Raw genomic sequence first — 16620 nt, 5'->3', positions numbered from 1 at the left:
GTTGGATATATTGACACAGACGTCACTTTACTATCTAATACAAATCTCTTGCCTCAAGCTTCTGTTTTGGATGACTTCATATGTGACTGCACTTCTCACAATGGCGATGAATCAGTTGCCGAGCTGACGCTCATTCTCGTGACTATGACACTAGAGATAGTAGAGCCGTATCCAAATGCCGACAAAGTTTATCTCAAGATCCATGCTAACCTTCGTGATCGGATCACACCGTAATGCGCGTATAGTTACGAGCCCGCAATACGGACCAAGAGAAGTCAATATTGTTTTAGGCCGACGTTTGATCCATTGTGCTGGGATATCCCGACACACCAAGAACACGGGATCCTAAGACATTTATTGATTCAGTGACACTACTCCGTAGTGGCCAGTGAGTTTGCACGAACCCGGGAACCAGGTTCACAATTAGAGTTTTAAGGCTTCACGGGTAAGGGCTGCAGAGATATTGCACATGACGCTGACAGATGACAGAAGTAGTTACGTTGCGTGTCAATGTATGTTACCGCCCTGTGGCTCACCCGAACGCAAGCCATGTTCGGCACATACGGGAAAGCACATCGTTCCTGCAGAGACATGCAGATGGCTTAAGCAAGGTCGGTCCGAAGTACGCTCGGACGGTGCGTAAGTTATGCAGCTGACTGTTATTCATAAATGTGGCACAGACGGGAGGACGCTATGCAAGACTGAAGGCCGGCTAGTGGCTCGTGATAGGTGTCATCGGGATGACAGACGTTATGTTGACATTGATGACATAGCTTCTGCACAAGACAGCTCTAAGACATCTGGCACTGAAAACTACTATCGACTGCGGGAAGGGTCCTGTTCGTTGAGAATGATTTCATCATCGCTGCTGACAACTCACAGAGTCGTAGCGTTCATGTCTGACACGAGTGCTCCAACAGCTGGGCTCCAAAGGCAACATAGTAGTAAAGTAACCGTCAATTTCAGTCTCATATGCATGCCACCGAGCTCCGAAGCGCCTACTCAGGCTTCTTCAATCTCGCCTCCAGCATCGCAGTACATCCATAGGCAGATGGGTAAATCTTGACCAGCTCTAGACCGGCAGCTTCAAAGATCTCTTCGAAGTCTGCCTTCTTCTTCTCCTGGCCAGTCATGGCGAGGAGCGCAAAATCAAGCCAGTACAGATCTGTGAACTTGTCTTTTTCGACCATGTCGGGAATAAGCTGGTCGCATATGATCAGCCGGGAATCGGGCCCCATGGCTGATGCGGTGTTTTTGACGAATTCGATACAGACTGGCGTATAGAAATCATGAAGGAAGCGGCGCATAAAGTAGATGCGGGCGTCTGCGACAAGTCAGTCATTGATATGAATCAGAGGCGTGGTTACACGTGGTTACAGTATGTTTGCCGACTCTGGGCAGTCACTTACTCTTGACAGGCTGCGGAGTAAAGGCATCGTAAGTCATAAGTTCAAAGTCTGGATAATGCTTGGGATCCATCGAGTCAATGACACCAGGGAGGTCCTGTAGGATATACTTTGCGTCAAAGGCATCGCCAATGTCCTTGCGGATGGCGATACACGACTGACCACGGCCGGCACCGATATCCACCAAGAAAGGTCGTTCAGGATCCTGAGCGACTTCGTCCTTGAGCGATGCAAAGGGAAACATGCCAACGACAGGCATCAGTTCATCAACGGCAACCATGTTTGCATTCCAAAGCTCACGTCGCTCAGGATCGGGGTCCATCTCTAGCAGCTCATAGTATGACTTTCCGAGATGCTCCTTACCCACTGAGTACACGGCAGGGGATTTTCTGAGATCAAAGACATCTTCAGGGTTGTGAGACTCGAGGTACTCGGGTAGATGCATCCAGGCACGACTAAACTCCAACACAATCATGAAAAACGAACCTAAACCCCTCGGGTTCAAGATCCGGGAAAGGTCATTGTGAGCATACGTATCAGGCGCAGTCTCAACAAAAACACCATGACTAACAGCCACACGGTAAATACGCTGAATCACAGTAGTAGCCACATTGGTAATGCGAGCCAATTCCTCAGCGGCGATGGGACTTCCATCTTCGGGCATGGCATGGTACGCCCGGATTCCAAGAATGGTATGGAAAGCGCATCCGAGACTAAATTGCTCCATTAGGTGTGTCATCTGATCCATGGGATCCTGGAAAGCTGAACGAACTACTTCCGACTGCTTGAGGACATTTTGGTGGCTGATGGGATCATCCTCGTATGATTCGAGCTGGGCGACTAGTTTTTTTGCCTCCTCGAGGGCTTTTTCAGCTTTGGGATGGACCATTGTCAATGTTTGAGATTTTAGAGATGTCGAGATGTGGCTTGAAGGATTCAACTGCTGGGTCTGGATTTGCGGAGATGGCAACTGTCACCGCATGTTCCGTAGACCATGTGAATAGTATATTCACTTAAGAGTGCTCCGGGCGGGGCACCACCAACAGCCAAGCAAGGACTCAGATCATATCAGTCCATGAGCGTTCACTTCCTTACAAGACAGGTTAGTAGGTGGGTATATATCCAGCCGAGGTTCTGTAATCCCGGGTAAAGTGCCTCAATTATGCAGATCACGACCCAATCAGAATATTATATCCGTGATAAACTGGAGTTTGAACTGCGGCACGGCCCAAGTGACGGGAGCTTGGTCCGGTGGCATTTATCGCAGTATCGAGGATGTTTATCACTATTGCGAGTTTGTTTCGATAATTGCTCAACATCTCCTTTTGACCGTGTCCACTCTGCATGATTCTGATACACAAACGACTGTGATACTGACAGTGTCGCAATGTCGTCTCCTCGTGCTCCCGAAGAAGAGGTTATACAGCCTGACGCTGTAAGTTTATTCCCTGTAGGGCTGAAATAGGACTAAACGGATTTGTCTAGGCTTTGCAGAATGTCACTGACGATGAGGTTAGTGGGCCTATTGATGCGACTCATCCAAAAGGCTCCACTTGCTAACCAATGATGGGACACAGGCTTACGATAATGAGAGTGAGCGGTCGTCTTTGACATCTCTGACATCTTCTATTCTGCATGGAAAGGTCGAGGGCGGGAGAACCTACGCCGTGTATGGAAAAGAGGGCAAGTCTCCCAGACTAGATCACATGGCCAGTGTTAACAGATCTCAGAGTATGGATTACCCATGGATGAGGCTGAGCTTGATCGCATCGATATGTGCCACGCTAAATACTGCGCGTTGATTGGAAAGAACCGTTATTTGGCGCCTCTGGAGAAGCCTCAGAGAATTCTAGATCTCGGCTGCGGTACAGGTTCGTGACGCCTCATTTCTTGGATGTGACAGCAGCGTATCGATGGGGAATTCCTTGCTGATAATCTCGATAAAAGGGATATGGTCGATCGAAATGGCAGAAGAGTTTCCATCTGCAGAGGTGAGTACAGGATCTTGCTGCCGTAGTTACATCGGGTGAGCAGTGACTGATAAGCTCCCAGGTCATTGGGACAGACGTTGCGCCGACGCAACCTGACTGGTAAGTGATCGATGCGAGCACAACTGTGAGACTTTCTGAAACCGATATCGGAAAGGGTACCACCAAATTGTCACTTTGAGGTCGACGATATTGAAAGAGAATGGACATGGAAAGAAGATAGCTTTGACTTCGTTTATGCCCGAGATCTTCTGCTAGCGATTCGAGATTGGCCAGCTCTGATTGACCAAACATACACGTGAGCCCTAACTCTGCTCGTATGAGATATTGATACTAATTCCACCAGACATCTTCGAGGAGGCGGCTGGGTCGAGTTCCAGGCCATCGTCGGCGTTCTCGGCTGCGACGACGACTCCATCCCCGAAGACAGCTACCTCCGCAAATTTTCGACAATGATGGAGCAGGGCTCCGCGAAATTCGGTGCCAGTTTGACTGATCCAATGCGATGGAAGGGCTGGTTTGAAGAACGCGGGTACCAGAATGTCACAGAGCGAGTTTTCAAGCTTCCTTTCAACCCGTGGCCTAAGGATCCGCGTATGAAGCTCCTGGGGGCTTGGGAGATGGAGAATCTGCTAAGTGGTCTGGAAGCCATGGTTACGAGGATGTTTCAGAAAGGTCTTGGATGGACGGATGCTGAAGTCACCGTCTTCCTTGCATTTTTGAGAAAGGAAATTAAGAATCCTAGGATGCATGGGTACTGGCCTTAGTAAGTTTACCCTGGGAGTCTTCACTTACCGTGAGGGAGAAACTTGGTTCTCTTAATCGTTCTAACATCTCTACAGCTACGTTGTTTACGCTCAGAAGCCAAAAGAGGACTCATAACAGCAGGGCCAACGCTTCTGTCTGCCTTACAAATAGAGATGTCGTGTGTTTGAAGATAAAGTATCAGCAAGCGAACCATCAATACTATATCTTTTTACCAGAAACTCCATTCAATCATGAGTATTCTGTTTCTGACTCTTGATTACCCTGTAGATCGGGTTTGTGATGTCTTGAGAGTCAGGGTCACATTGACGCTTGGACCTTTCCCCTGTTCCTCGCGTGGCGATCAGGGGGTAAGTAGAATTAGACCACTACCTCACGGGGCTATCTTTCTAGATTTTTTCGAAGAATTCTCTCTAAATCTCCTTTAGTCTACTTGGCAATAGATTGCTTGAAGCTAGGGGAAGATTCCGTGACCATGCAGACCCATGCTTAGGTTTGATTGATGCCTTATCCAGCTCTAGCATAATCCTCTTGCTTTAAGACGTCATTCGTTACCTAGCAGAGGTGTCGTGAAGGGTCTCAGATTTATGCGTTTTGCTTAAATAGGAACACCAATGTGAATGCCAGAGATCACTCAAGATTCCCGTGACATATAGATCATGCGTATACCTTGACAATGTCTGACAGGTGGACATCACTTCACTAGCATGACTCAATCTGGCAACGTGATGAGCCGCACGGTTATACGCCAACGCACACAATTCCCAGACTCCACAGTAATCTATTATGCTTATCCAATACCGTCCGTCATACTGGATGAACCTCCTTCGGACACCAACCGAGTCATTGAAGGCCGTCCCGGTACCAAGGAAAAGTAAGTTCGACGAAATGAAAACGAGATGGAAATGAGCGAAGTTTCGTTATCTATTGCGATATTCCTCAGCACGGGGCGCTTCTGTTATGGGCGCTCGAATGTGCCCTCAAGATACGGGTGTAATTTAATGAAACTGACGGTGGATCGGCGTTGCATTGGCGAGAGTGCTATCCCGACGATCCCGCATCACAACATTCTCATGGAGACACCTATCATGCGAAGAAAACGCCAGTACATAGTCTGAGAGTATTAGGTATCGTTTGAAGCTTTTAAGACTCTCCATTCGTTGGGATTTTAAGAGGATTGCCTGGAAGCTGAGTCACAGCCTTACAGGTCACAGAAGAAGCTATCTCCAACTACTCATGCCCCCTGCAACTCGACCTGGCCGATGATACGCCAGAGTGCCATCAACGTCATTGTGCTAGCAACAAAAAACGACGATCTCTGGCGGAATCCAACGTTTTGTTTATTGCGATCGACTCGGCAGTTGGCGATGTTTCATCGCTCCACAATCGCGTGTTTCAACACCAACCATCAAGCCAAACAGAGCAGCGATGAACCATTCCCCCAGTCCATCCCAACTGTCGGTTTCATCCGATGTGCAAAAACGTCTTGAAGATCTAACTCTCGCTTATGCCGTGTAGTATCGTCTCCTATCTAGGGTCCCATCATCTATGTCTTGCTCAGGATGTATATAAGAAACTCCAAAAGTCAATCGGTTTGGAACATTCACCCAACCATCCACTCTCACTTCTTAACCCAGTCACTCTCTTTTTCAAAGCAACATCTCACCAAGTCACTCTTTATTTACTTTACGCTTTTATTCATCATGAAGTTCAGCCTTTTCTCCCTCGCTGCTCTGGCCGCTTCGGCCATGGCTGCTCCTGCTGCTCAGGTTGCTGCTCGCCAGGTCCCATCTGTCCCAGTTGCCAACGGTGCTGTCAGCCAGGTTGAGAGCATCGCTACCTCCCAGACCGTCACCAAGACAGTTACCAAGAAGATCACTGCTGTCAGCGTTTCCAACACTGGCGGTGTTGTCAAGGTTCTCACCATTGCTGTTGACCAGGTCAAGAGCCAGACCACCACCATCAGTAAGTTAATCAAATGTAGAGTTCAGGTTTCCATGATTGCTAACAACACCCTCAGAGGAGGTCATCACCAAGGTCAAGTCCAACGCCATCTCCAAGACTGCCGCCATCAAGGTCGTTACTGCCGAAGTCCACTCCCTCAACGAGCTCCTCACCGCCGTTGTCAACCAGCTCAAGGATGTCGTCAGCATCAAGATCAACATCCCCGACGTCAAGGTCATTCTCGGCCTCGTTATCCAGCTTCTTAACGAGCTTGTCGGTGTCGCCAAGGAGGTTCTGGGCATCTTTGGCCTCGACAACGTTATTGGCAGCGCTTTCGAGCTCCTCTTCCAGACCGTCGCCACTCTCCTCGGCCTCGTCACCCAGCTCATCGGCGACATCGTTCCCGGTCTCGTCGACATCCTCTCCAACATCCTCAACACCCTTTCGGGCACTCCTCTTGGACCCATCATCCAGCCCGTCTCCAACATCTTCGATGGCCTCACTGGCTACCTCACCCAGGGCACTGCTTAAGCGACACGTTCAAGATATGAGACCAGGGTATGCCGGATATGCCCCTTAGAGGACAAGACAAGCATAGAGGGAGTTTAGACAGTGGATCTGGTTCAAATAATGCATAATCTTAGTTAATTCAATGCTGTATATTAATTCATACGACCTCTTTGCCAAAGGAATGTCCATAACTCCGTCTCATGCTGCCATTACCCTCGTCCATTGATTAGTCCATTATCATGTCGCGCCCATGAAGGCATCATTATATCCCATCATTCATGTACTCTCAGTTGCAAACAGTCTTGTAGCTACTGAAGTGAGAAGAAGTCTCCCGACACTGGTCATCCTTGACAGTCTTCTGTCCCCGCTTGCAGTTGCTGTCTGTGAAGAGAAGAACTATGCACATGTCAGCAAGTCTTCATGAATTCAGGAGCGAATAAGTTCTTACGCTTGCAGCCCTTGGCATGCTCATACTGGCTCACAGACTTGACCTTGTCGCTGAACTTGAAGCATTCATTGAGCTCATCACGATGCGTGGTCAGTTCGCCGAGATTTCCGTTGTTGCTGTCACCTCCGCAGTCTTCAGAGCTCCAAATACGGGCAGAAATGACGTTGAAGGGAAGATCGTCAGAGGCAGACTCAGCAGCAACGCCCATGGCGAGAGCAACAGTAGCGATGATGGTAGCGAAATGCATTTTGGTGGTTGAAATGTGAAGATGTGAATGTGAGCTAACTCAGTGTTGTAGTGCGGGGCGGGTGATTGATTGATGGCTGTTGAGTGATGATGAGAGTTTGGTCTATTGCGGGAATGGAGTTGACCTTAAATACAATTGAGATACTCAACGCAGCTTTACATTCTGCTAAGGCAATAATGAGCTAAGAGAGAAGATCACTACGTCAAGTCTGTGGCTGTAAGTGTCTGATGTTCCAGGAAGTACAGCTGAAAATTGAAGCCCGATACAGAACCAGCCGTGATACGAGCTGCACTGTCAGCGCTAGCAATACAGCAGTGTGAGCCCACTACAGCTCGTATCTTTTCCAGCACACGGCCAAAACCGATCCGGCAAACACTTTTCCCAATCATTTTTGCAGAGAATTAACTCCGCTGCTATCAGAGTCGATCAGTGGAACTTGAGAAATATGCAGCAGGTATCATGTGCCGGGAATGGACTGTGCCGTGTCAACGCACCATGGCCCTATTGGGATGATCCATGTGATGCTGGTGATGTCAAATACGAGCATTGACTGTAACCCTCTCGATGATCTCTCTCACTTCAACAATAACACAGCAAGGCGATGCAAATCTCGTGTATGTATCAGAACCTCAGAATCAGCATTTAGATCCTATCCTATGCTTACTCAATTTATTACGCGGCCATGTCCATGCCTCCCGATTGATCGCCTCCAAGCGTCGATACCTAAATTTAGTAGACACGGCTAAAAACTCCGACCCCACGTCGAGATGAGTTTACATCATCGTCCCCCGCATTTCCCGCCGATAATCCGGTTATGATGGAATCTCACGATACTCATGATGCGGGAGCCGCCCGGTTCATCCGCTGATTCTGCTTCCACGCGTCACATCGTCAAACACGACGTATATGCAATGCAACATGAACCAAAGTTCTCGAAAGTTGGTCACGCTTCTCTTCGGGTATCACAAATCTTGGCTGCCTTGATCCATAAGCTTCTGGAACTTCGCTTATTGATATAATCATGTTTGGATAAGCATACGAGCTAGACCTTTTGCTGTTTTATTTTTAACCTTACTCTTTTGTTGAAGACGGGTTCACCACATCCTCCGTCCACTCCGTCTTGAAAGAATACATGTCTCGTTGCTGGCAGGGTTATCAGGTGGCACAGACAAGGGCGGCCGATGAAGGGCGGCCGATGATGCACTAGCGGTATGCAGTTATCACGCTTTTTCTGGGAACAGGCCATTTTAATACATGATATATAGTGATACAAACGTCTTACAACCTTATCCTCATCCTCACCGTCTTCTGCAGCAGCACCAGGCCAAGCACTTTATGCGTTGGGGAGAGCGACCTTGGAAGCGGGCATGTTAGGTTTGCACCTCGTACCAACGTCTGGAAGGGTACCATCAACAAAGTAGGCAGCAATAGCCTCAAGTGTACAGTTAGAAGCATGCGATGTGACTCCGTGCTGTAAAGTGTCAGCTGAAAGTTCTATCAGAACGATGGAAGTAGACTTACCCCAACTCCCTCGTTGATCAATAGTCGACTCTCTCTAAATCGAGAAGACACCTGCCAAGCATGGTTGAGGGAAGTGATGGGATCGTTTGCGTTGTTGACTACGAGGACTGGGAAGCTTGTGTTGACGTTTCGAAGCGTGTTGGTATCAACGCCCTCAGCGGCGTCGAACTTCCAAGCACCGCAGGCGATATAGTCAGCGGCGATGGCATCTCCGAAGGAGCTTCCAGCGAGATGCGCCTGGTACATAGAGTAAAGGTCCTCGGGGTTGCTGACACGGAACGAAGACTCGGAGCAAGCAATACCCTGGAATGCGTTGGTACCAAGGTTCCACTCAGATGTGTCCTCCTTGTAGATGCTGAGAGCCTTCTTGTAGTCTCCCTCGAAAGCGTAAGACAGAATCTCTACCACTGAGGGATAGTTGAAAGGGCTTGACAGAAAGTTCATAATGCCGTACTTCAGCTGCTTCAACATAGAGTTGCCAGCGTAGGGATAGTCTTTGGGTGAAAGACCATCAGGTAGAGTCTTCAGGTCCTTCAACTTCTGGAAGGTCTCGACCGTAGCATCTCTCAAATCCTCAACAGTAGTGCTGCTACCAGAGTAGTTGGCCAGCTTGCAATATTTGGTACCGAGCTCAACGCACTCAGTGAACAAATGCACAAGCGACTTCTCAGCGTCGTGAGGGCCACCAACACCAGTTGACGTGAGATACGCATCAGCCAAAGAGTTCGAGTCAAGAAGAAGACGGTCAATGCGATCAGGAAACATCGCAGCTGCGACCTGACCAAGAATAGTGCCATAGGAAATACCCCAGAAGCGAAGCTTGCCATCTTCACCGAGAGCATCGACAATCTTCATCATGTCGCGAGCAGTAAAGGCAGTACTGAGAAAGCGGCCGTGTTCCCGCTGGGTTTCGTAGCAGGACTCAGCAATAGCTTGCATAGTCTGCCAGCCCTCGTTCTTTACATATTCCCAGAGATCTGCTTGAGGCAGTGGTTCCAGGCTGCGACGGGTGAGTTCAGCAGAAGCATTCTTGCCGCAGGCAAAGGGGATGGTTCGTCCAACGCCTCTGCGTAGAGTTAGTGTAGCTCATTTCAGTAGACAGGAAAAACATACCGAGGGTCAAATGAGATGATGTTGTGATGGCCGCCCATAATGCTAGCAACCGTGTCAGTAACTCTTGATAATGTGCTAGAGGCTACTCACTCGCGGAAGTCCTGTCCGAGATAAGCGAGGGTCTCGATGCCAGAAATCCCCGGACCGCCGGGGTTCCAGAGAACGCTGCCCTTGAAAGGCTCCTTTGTGGCATTATAGCGGATCAATTGAAGCTCAACTGTCTTATCGGACTTTTTGTCTGTATAATCCAGAGGAACCTTAATAGTCGCACAATCACCAGCCTTCAGCAGCTCTTTTGCCGCATCAGGGAGATCGAGATTGCAAGGCTCCCACTTCAGCGATGATTCTGCACGGGCGACCAGCGAATCAGCACCATTTGTCGCGGTTGCAAGACGCGACGCGCCGAGGAGGAGAGGGCCGAGAAGAGACTTCATCTTTGCTCCGACGCGTTTCGAGTGTTTGACAAGAGCAGTTTGAGCAAAGCCCATGAGTTCGCAGGACACGGATGGGAAATCTCGGTGCGATATAAAGTGATGTGAAGTGGAGGCAGCAGGGGTACAGATCCCAGCGGACGGAGACGGAGACGGAGGCGGAAGCGTCCGTCGATCATGATCCTTGAGATTTAATTTAACGATTGATCCTTTTGATAATCAATCAGCTTTTGTCGTGTCATCATCGGGCGACACCGCAACGAGGCCTTGTTTATGCTGTGCAACGTTGATGGGTTCGATTCAACGCAGCGCCACTGACGAGTGATGACTGTAGACGTAGAAAGACAATAGAAAGAAGCAGACGTGGGTGGTCTGTTGAGACACTCACGAACCAACAACGACTGTCTGTTAGTTCAATCTGATAAGCACTTCGTTCACGTTCACGCGCTAGGGGGGTCTGCTAATCTCCCGAGGCCGTCAGCCGAGAAAATTGAAGCCAAAGGATCTCTTGGCGTAAGCAAGGCTCCAGCGACCTATCCATTCAGCACGTTCAATTGCCATGTTGTGTACACAAAAGAATGACAAATGCCGTGATCTTTTGCTAATTGTCATGCGGTGATATCACCTCCAGTAAGCAGACTGTTAGCTTGACGGTAGCCAGGGAGTAGGGACCAAGAGCCTCAAAGCGATCATCAGGGGACAGCTACTCGAGCGACCATGTCTGAACAGCACGCAAAAACTGCACAGCGTCAGAGTAGGCGCATGCGAAGTGTTAAAACAAGCAAAAGGCAAAAGAAATGCGGTTTGTGTGGATCGAACACACGACCTTCAGATATCGGTTGATATTGATTGAAGTTTTTACTTCAGTCTGACGCTCTCCCAACTGAGCTAAACCCGCTGACTAATAATTTGTGATACTCGAGACTCAAATTTAGAACCATGTTTGTAACATGCTGCGCAGACAGTCAATGATGTTTCTTCATGTTGTATGGCAACATGTTTATACAGTGTTCTTATTGATGAACCTTTATCCTTTGGCGAAATGGACGTGTGACCCAACGATGTAGTAAGTCTGAGTAAGACGGCCTATCAGGAGAACTGAATTCATAGTCGCTCTATTGATTGCTTGGCCTAATCTCTATCCATATGTTCAACTATTGCCCACACGCACTCATAGCTCGAGCATATAAAGCATTTATACTAGAGATTCGTGATTCGGCGTTTTGATAACATGGCAGTCGCAGGTTCACGTAGAAGGTGACCCGCTTTGCGAGTCGTGTGACCGTTCAAGCCTCCCATGGCTACACCTCAAAGTACAGATCATAATGGTTCCTGCATCCCGGATTGAAGCCAGCATCACATCCAGGACACCGGTTACCACTCCAGAGATACTCTGCAATTGTCAGTTCCAGGTGACAGTTGCCGCACAGGACGGCCAACTCATGCTGTTCTGCCTTGGGCCAGACTTGATTGGGATGCTCTGCTAACTCTTCATGGCAGCTGATACAGCCGTAGTACTCCATGCAGCATTTGTGCCGGATGGCAATAATATCGAGATCTGAAGACCAATGTTGACATTGAAGTTTTGGACTGATATTCACTCCATGGACAATCGGTGATGCTTGCGCTTGGGATATTGTCGGTTCGTGCTGCGGCATTTAATGCGACCGACGAATCCTGTGGAAATTGATGATGTAGAGGCCAACGAAAAGAAGAGGGTCGTGCAAAATATAGTGTTTTGTTCAAGCGACTGTCATGTATTAAGTGCGGGAGAGCTGAAGTCAGACAGACAGTACAAGATTGCAAGGCTCTTGAGAAAATACTGTTGGCGTTGAGGAGTGGTTAGTAGAGCGATAAGCACTGATGCAATTGTAGTAGTAAATATTAAAAACTATTAAAATTTAAAATAGTTAAAAGAAGTAGCTTTTTTAAAAGAAAATATAATTTACCTAACTATAAAAAATATTAAAACTAATAGTTTATAAAATAAAAGTCTTAAGTATTAATTAACTATATTTACCCTTAATTTATATTCCTTATACTGCTTTATATTACCTTATAACTTAATTTAATTTATTATTAACTTACTAAGCTAGCTTTAGCCTACTAACATTTACAGTTTTTCCCCTAATACTAAAACCTTTATTTTATAATTTACTTTTTTACCTCTCTTTTCCCCCTTACTTCCTTTCCTTTACCTTATAATAGCCCTTAATTCCTATAATATAATATTTATATTATTAATTTAATTACTTTAACTATATATTTTAACTCTATAAATTATACCTAGTATTAGCTATTATTACTACCTAATTTAATAGCTATAATAAAGGCCTATTACTTTATTAATAAGTCTTAATCCTACTTTAAGTAATTAGCTAGGTCTTTTAAGGCCTTTAATTTACTTATAATAGTTAGTATAATAAATATATTTTATATATTTAAAAGCCTTATAATATAATTAAAGATTATAAAATTAATTTATTATATTAGTATTAATTTATTAATATATAATAAGTCTTTACTTATAATATTTAAATACTAAAAGAAAGTATATAAATTAAAAATATTATTAATATTAAGATTATTAATATTAATTAAATTACTATTTATATAAGTATTCACTGCTATAATAAGATAATTATAGTTATTAATATTAATTATATAATATAATATCTTTAAATAGTCTTTATAGTTTTTAGCTTATTTAAAATTAGACTTTTAAAGTTAAAGCTTTAGTATTAATTACTTTAATTAGGTAATAATAAAGAAGGCCTTTTACTTACTAAGGCTAGGGAAAATATCTTTTTATACTTATAAATTAAAGCTACTTATTTAGTTAAATTATAAAGTTAAAGGTAGTGCTATATAACTTTAAGACTTACTTTTAAAGTTATTATATTTTTTAATATTATATATAATACCTTATATATAATATATTAAAAAATAAGTATTATATTATATTATTTTTATTATAAGACCTTATTAGTTATACCTTATATATTATTATAAAAATATTTTATCTTTTTAATAAAATAAAAGTAATTAAAAATACTTATAAAATTAATAATAAAAGAAAATACTTAATAAAATAGAAAAACTATTTAAAAAGTAAAAATATATAGAAATTACTAAAATACCTTATTAAGGCTTATTAAGACCTAACTTTATAAAAGTCTTATTATATAATTAAGGAATATATTATAATCTAGATAACTAATTAAAATAAAATATATATTAAAATAATAAGAAAAATCAAGGCTTTTAATTAAAATACTTACTTAAGTAGAATATAGAGAATTAAATAAACTCTATATATTAAAGTTTTTTTCCTAAACTTTAAATATTTCTTATTAAAGAAATATAAGTTAAAAAGTTATATAATTAAAGTTATCTAATAATTATATAATAAAAATTATATATATTAGATTTTACCTTTTAGTTAAATAATTTATAATATATTATAAAAAACCCTATTATAACAGTTAGGTCTAACTATATTAAACTAAGCTATACTTAAGTTTATTATTAGCAGATTATATAAGATATAATACTAAGCTTATTAAAGTATTATATCTCTTAATAGTAGATTTAATATATATTAAGCTTAATTAATATAAAGAAGTTATATTAATAGTTAGTAAGCTAGAATCTATAAAAATGCTAAATAAATATCTTTATATACTAGCTATATAATATATTAGTATATTAAAGTTTAAGAATTAAGATATTTAATATTAGTCTTAAACTATAATAGTAGGCCTTTAATCTTAGTATAATTAGTATATTTATTATAGATTAAAATAGAAGTTATTAGTCTTTTAATAATTAATAAGAAATTTATAAGTAGTATATAATATATTTATTAAGGTTATAATATAATCTTTCCTTTTCTCTAGGTTTTATCTTTAAGACTATATTTACTTATTTATCTATTAATTTATTTTAGTATATATTAACTTAGCCCTAGTTCAACTACTGTTTCATTATTGATTTCACTTTATCTATTTAGATACAAGGGCAGTTGGTCACGTGCCTAGGCACGTGTATTTAATTGATAGAGTCGTCATTAACTTCAGGTCAATTTGACTTTCGCTAACTAACTTACATAAACAAAGTTAACCTTATTCCTTTAATTCTGACTTTCATAGAACCTTCAGTCCAACCCCGCCATTACCCTGCCTTTATCCTTTTGCTATCGTAGTCTTAGACTATAACTAGCCTATTACTAATTCAAAAGCAGCTCCCCCTCTACTATAATGACCCTTTTAGCTATATTAAGGAGCTACTTTTTATATATATTTAAGTTTAGGCCTATAAAGGCAGTAAAGAAGGCTACCTAATTTAACTAAAGGGGAAGACCTTTTTTTAAGTATCTCTCTAGGTCCTTAAAAGCTAATAGCTCTTTATTAACTTAGGTTATATTAATTAGGCTATAAGGGTCTATATAATAGATTAACCTAATTAGGCTATAATTAAAAATAGCTATTTTAATAAGGTTAGATTAGTACCTTAATAAAAAGTTCTTCTTAATAGCAGCTGCTATTATATATAACTTTTTATATTCCTTCCTATTAGCTACCTTTATAGCAGGCCTAATAGCTATATTAAGGTTATAGTAGGTTATATAGTAGGCCTAATTATATAGCTATAGGCTATTTTACAGTATTATATCGGTGGCTATGATAGATGTTAGTAACTGTAACTAATAGAGGGAAAGTTAGGTCGGGGAACGTACTTAATAGAAGTGTAATAGGTGCACCAGGCCTGTCTTTTGACTAGGGTAAAGGAAGAAGGTCGGCACAGCTGCTGAGGGACCTGCAGGCAGTACTTATACTGCTTAATTAAGGCAGTAATTACGCTACTTAAAGCAGATAAACCTTAACTAATATTAACTCCTATAATTCTAGCCTACTATAGGGGCCTTACTATTTAAGCTATTATATAAAAAGTTAAAAGCTTGATAGCCCTAAATAAGGCTAATAGTAATTAAAAAAAAAAAATATTAATTTAGATTTATATTCTTTTTTTATATATCTTATTAATTATTATATTAAGTTATATTTTTAAAATAAAATATATTAAAACTTTTAAATCTAGTTCTTTTACTTAATATATTTATACTTTTAGTAATTATATTATATTATATTTTTATTACTTTTATTATAATCTTATTTATAAAGCTAAAAAAAATTAAGCTAATTAATATAGTAATTATATTAAAGCTAAGGTTATTTATAATAGTTCTAGTATTATAACTTTTTATAAGTTTCCTTTTTATAGTAATAAGTTTTTTTATTTAGTTTTATATTAATTTCTTTAATATCTAGAAATATAAAAAAATATAAAAAGTTAAAAGAGGATAAAGCTAAGGCTAAGCAGGCCCTTAAAAAGGCTATAGCTTATCTTACTTATATATAAAAAATAAAATATTATCTTAAAAAGTAAGGTAATAAGTTATTTACTTATAATATATAGTTATTAAAGAAATAGGGTAGTTTTTCTATTAATAGAGCTAAGTCCTTAGTTATTTCTAAGGCTTAGTCTTATAAGGCTATTAATATTATTAACTAGAATTCTATTTTTAATAATATTTCTTATTTTAGTTTTAGTAAAACTTCTTTAGAAGTTATTAGGTATTAATAAAGTATTTTGGTAATTTTTATATATTTTTATTCTTTAAATAGTCTTTCTATTTTATTAAGTATTTTCTTTAATTATTAGTTTTATATATATCTCTAATTACTTTTACTTTATAGACTTCTAGTCTTAAGATTTCTTATAGCTTATTACCTATTTTAACTTATATTATATCTACTACTAATTTAAGTAATAAAATATAAAAGATTAAATAAAGCCTAACTTTTAGTAATAGGTCTAGTTTATAGTTATTTTCTAAGATTTTTTATAATACCTTATAAGGTCTAATAAATTTATAATCTAGTTTATGACTTAATTAGTCTATTTTAATATTTTTTATAGCTAAGTAAACTATATCTCCTTTTAAAAAGGTTAGTCCTTTTAACTATTTTAAATTATAGTAGTTTTTTATTTATTTTTTAATAAATTTAAGTTCTATTTTTATTTCTTTATAAAGATTTTTAAGGTTATTACTTTTAAGTATAATAGCTAGGTTAATAGATTTTTCTAATTATATATTATAATATACTTTAAGTATAAACTTAAAATTTATATAAGCTAGTAAAAGCTTTATACTTTTATTATATATAGTATTATAAGTAAGGAA

At 41.0% G+C, this 16620-nt stretch overlaps 6 protein-coding genes and 1 non-coding gene across 9 annotated transcripts; 2 read left to right on the top strand and 5 right to left on the bottom strand.

Annotated features, from left to right (window-relative positions):
* Positions 1-498: 498 nt before the first annotated feature.
* FVEG_08892 (hypothetical protein) lies at positions 499-2417 on the bottom strand. Its single transcript, XM_018897774.1, has 2 exons — positions 1410-2417; positions 499-1324 (listed from the first exon to the last, which is right to left on the bottom strand). The coding sequence occupies exons 1-2, from the start codon at positions 2293-2295 to the stop codon at positions 999-1001; spliced, it is 1212 nt and encodes a 403-aa protein (XP_018755519.1). The 5' UTR covers positions 2296-2417; the 3' UTR covers positions 499-998.
* A 284-nt stretch (positions 2418-2701) lies between these two features.
* Positions 2702-4386, top strand: FVEG_16474 (hypothetical protein). 2 transcript variants are annotated; one of them, XM_018905694.1, is made up of 9 exons: positions 2702-2841; positions 2892-2918; positions 2984-3089; positions 3137-3277; positions 3354-3397; positions 3459-3496; positions 3552-3692; positions 3741-4160; positions 4237-4386. In XM_018905694.1, exons 1-9 carry the CDS (start codon positions 2794-2796, stop codon positions 4274-4276), a joined length of 1005 nt encoding a protein of 334 aa, XP_018755520.1. In that variant the 5' UTR covers positions 2702-2793; the 3' UTR covers positions 4277-4386. The 2 variants fall into 2 exon arrangements, with proteins under 2 accessions (XP_018755520.1, XP_018755521.1); XM_018905695.1 differs by lacking the exon at positions 2892-2918 and having other exon boundaries at positions 2757-2841.
* A 609-nt stretch (positions 4387-4995) lies between these two features.
* FVEG_08895 (hypothetical protein) lies at positions 4996-6801 on the top strand. 2 transcript variants are annotated; one of them, XM_018897776.1, is made up of 3 exons: positions 4996-5033; positions 5367-6124; positions 6180-6801. In XM_018897776.1, the coding sequence occupies exons 2-3, from the start codon at positions 5722-5724 to the stop codon at positions 6632-6634; spliced, it is 858 nt and encodes a 285-aa protein (XP_018755523.1). In that variant the 5' UTR covers positions 4996-5033; positions 5367-5721; the 3' UTR covers positions 6635-6801. The 2 variants fall into 2 exon arrangements, with proteins under 2 accessions (XP_018755523.1, XP_018755522.1); XM_018897775.1 differs by having other exon boundaries at positions 5007-6124.
* FVEG_08896 (hypothetical protein) lies at positions 6714-7730 on the bottom strand. Its single transcript, XM_018897777.1, has 2 exons — positions 7062-7730; positions 6714-7009 (listed from the first exon to the last, which is right to left on the bottom strand). Exons 1-2 carry the CDS (start codon positions 7306-7308, stop codon positions 6900-6902), a joined length of 357 nt encoding a protein of 118 aa, XP_018755524.1. The 5' UTR covers positions 7309-7730; the 3' UTR covers positions 6714-6899.
* Positions 7731-8331: 601 nt separating this feature from the next.
* On the bottom strand, positions 8332-10624 carry FVEG_08897 (hypothetical protein). Its single transcript, XM_018897778.1, has 4 exons — positions 10033-10624; positions 9943-9984; positions 8830-9895; positions 8332-8779 (listed from the first exon to the last, which is right to left on the bottom strand). The coding sequence occupies exons 1-4, from the start codon at positions 10428-10430 to the stop codon at positions 8642-8644; spliced, it is 1644 nt and encodes a 547-aa protein (XP_018755525.1). The 5' UTR covers positions 10431-10624; the 3' UTR covers positions 8332-8641.
* A 547-nt stretch (positions 10625-11171) lies between these two features.
* Positions 11172-11271, bottom strand: FVEG_16475. Its single transcript has one exon. It is a non-coding gene; the product is annotated as a tRNA-Phe (tRNA).
* Positions 11272-11359: 88 nt separating this feature from the next.
* On the bottom strand, positions 11360-12226 carry FVEG_16476 (hypothetical protein). The gene has a single exon (XM_018905696.1). It carries the CDS (start codon positions 12029-12031, stop codon positions 11675-11677), a length of 357 nt encoding a protein of 118 aa, XP_018755526.1. The 5' UTR covers positions 12032-12226; the 3' UTR covers positions 11360-11674.
* Between the last annotated feature and the right edge of the window lie 4394 nt (positions 12227-16620).

This window comes from Fusarium verticillioides, chromosome 10 (genome assembly GCF_000149555.1).
Source record: "Fusarium verticillioides 7600 chromosome 10, whole genome shotgun sequence".
Classification (NCBI taxonomy): Eukaryota; Fungi; Ascomycota; class Sordariomycetes; order Hypocreales; family Nectriaceae; genus Fusarium; species Fusarium verticillioides.
The sequence above is the reverse complement of the archived record's forward strand: the minus strand, read 5'-3'. Positions and strand labels throughout refer to the sequence as shown.

Excerpts from the sequence above, each read along its gene's own strand:
- FVEG_08892 (XM_018897774.1), bottom strand. The coding sequence starts at position 2,295 with ATGGTCCATCCCAAAGCTGAAAAAGCCCTCGAGGAGGCAAAAAAACTA. Across the intron at positions 1,325-1,409 it reads TACTCCGCAGCCTGTCAAGA|ACGCCCGCATCTACTTTATG; the intron begins GTAAGTGACTGC and ends GACTTGTCGCAG.
- FVEG_16474 (XM_018905694.1), top strand. The coding sequence starts at position 2,794 with ATGTCGTCTCCTCGTGCTCCCGAAGAAGAGGTTATACAGCCTGACGCT. Across the intron at positions 3,090-3,136 it reads CGCCGTGTATGGAAAAGAGG|AGTATGGATTACCCATGGAT; the intron begins GCAAGTCTCCCA and ends AACAGATCTCAG. Across the intron at positions 4,161-4,236 it reads ATGCATGGGTACTGGCCTTA|CTACGTTGTTTACGCTCAGA; the intron begins GTAAGTTTACCC and ends ACATCTCTACAG.
- FVEG_08895 (XM_018897776.1), top strand. The coding sequence starts at position 5,722 with ATGTATATAAGAAACTCCAAAAGTCAATCGGTTTGGAACATTCACCCA. Across the intron at positions 6,125-6,179 it reads GAGCCAGACCACCACCATCA|AGGAGGTCATCACCAAGGTC; the intron begins GTAAGTTAATCA and ends CAACACCCTCAG.
- FVEG_08896 (XM_018897777.1), bottom strand. The coding sequence starts at position 7,308 with ATGCATTTCGCTACCATCATCGCTACTGTTGCTCTCGCCATGGGCGTT. Across the intron at positions 7,010-7,061 it reads GCATGCCAAGGGCTGCAAGC|TTCTTCTCTTCACAGACAGC; the intron begins GTAAGAACTTAT and ends ACATGTGCATAG.
- FVEG_08897 (XM_018897778.1), bottom strand. The coding sequence starts at position 10,430 with ATGGGCTTTGCTCAAACTGCTCTTGTCAAACACTCGAAACGCGTCGGA. Across the intron at positions 9,896-9,942 it reads ATCATCTCATTTGACCCTCG|AGGCGTTGGACGAACCATCC; the intron begins GTATGTTTTTCC and ends AACTCTACGCAG. Across the intron at positions 8,780-8,829 it reads TGATCAACGAGGGAGTTGGG|CACGGAGTCACATCGCATGC; the intron begins GTAAGTCTACTT and ends GACACTTTACAG.
- FVEG_16476 (XM_018905696.1), bottom strand. The coding sequence starts at position 12,031 with ATGCCGCAGCACGAACCGACAATATCCCAAGCGCAAGCATCACCGATT.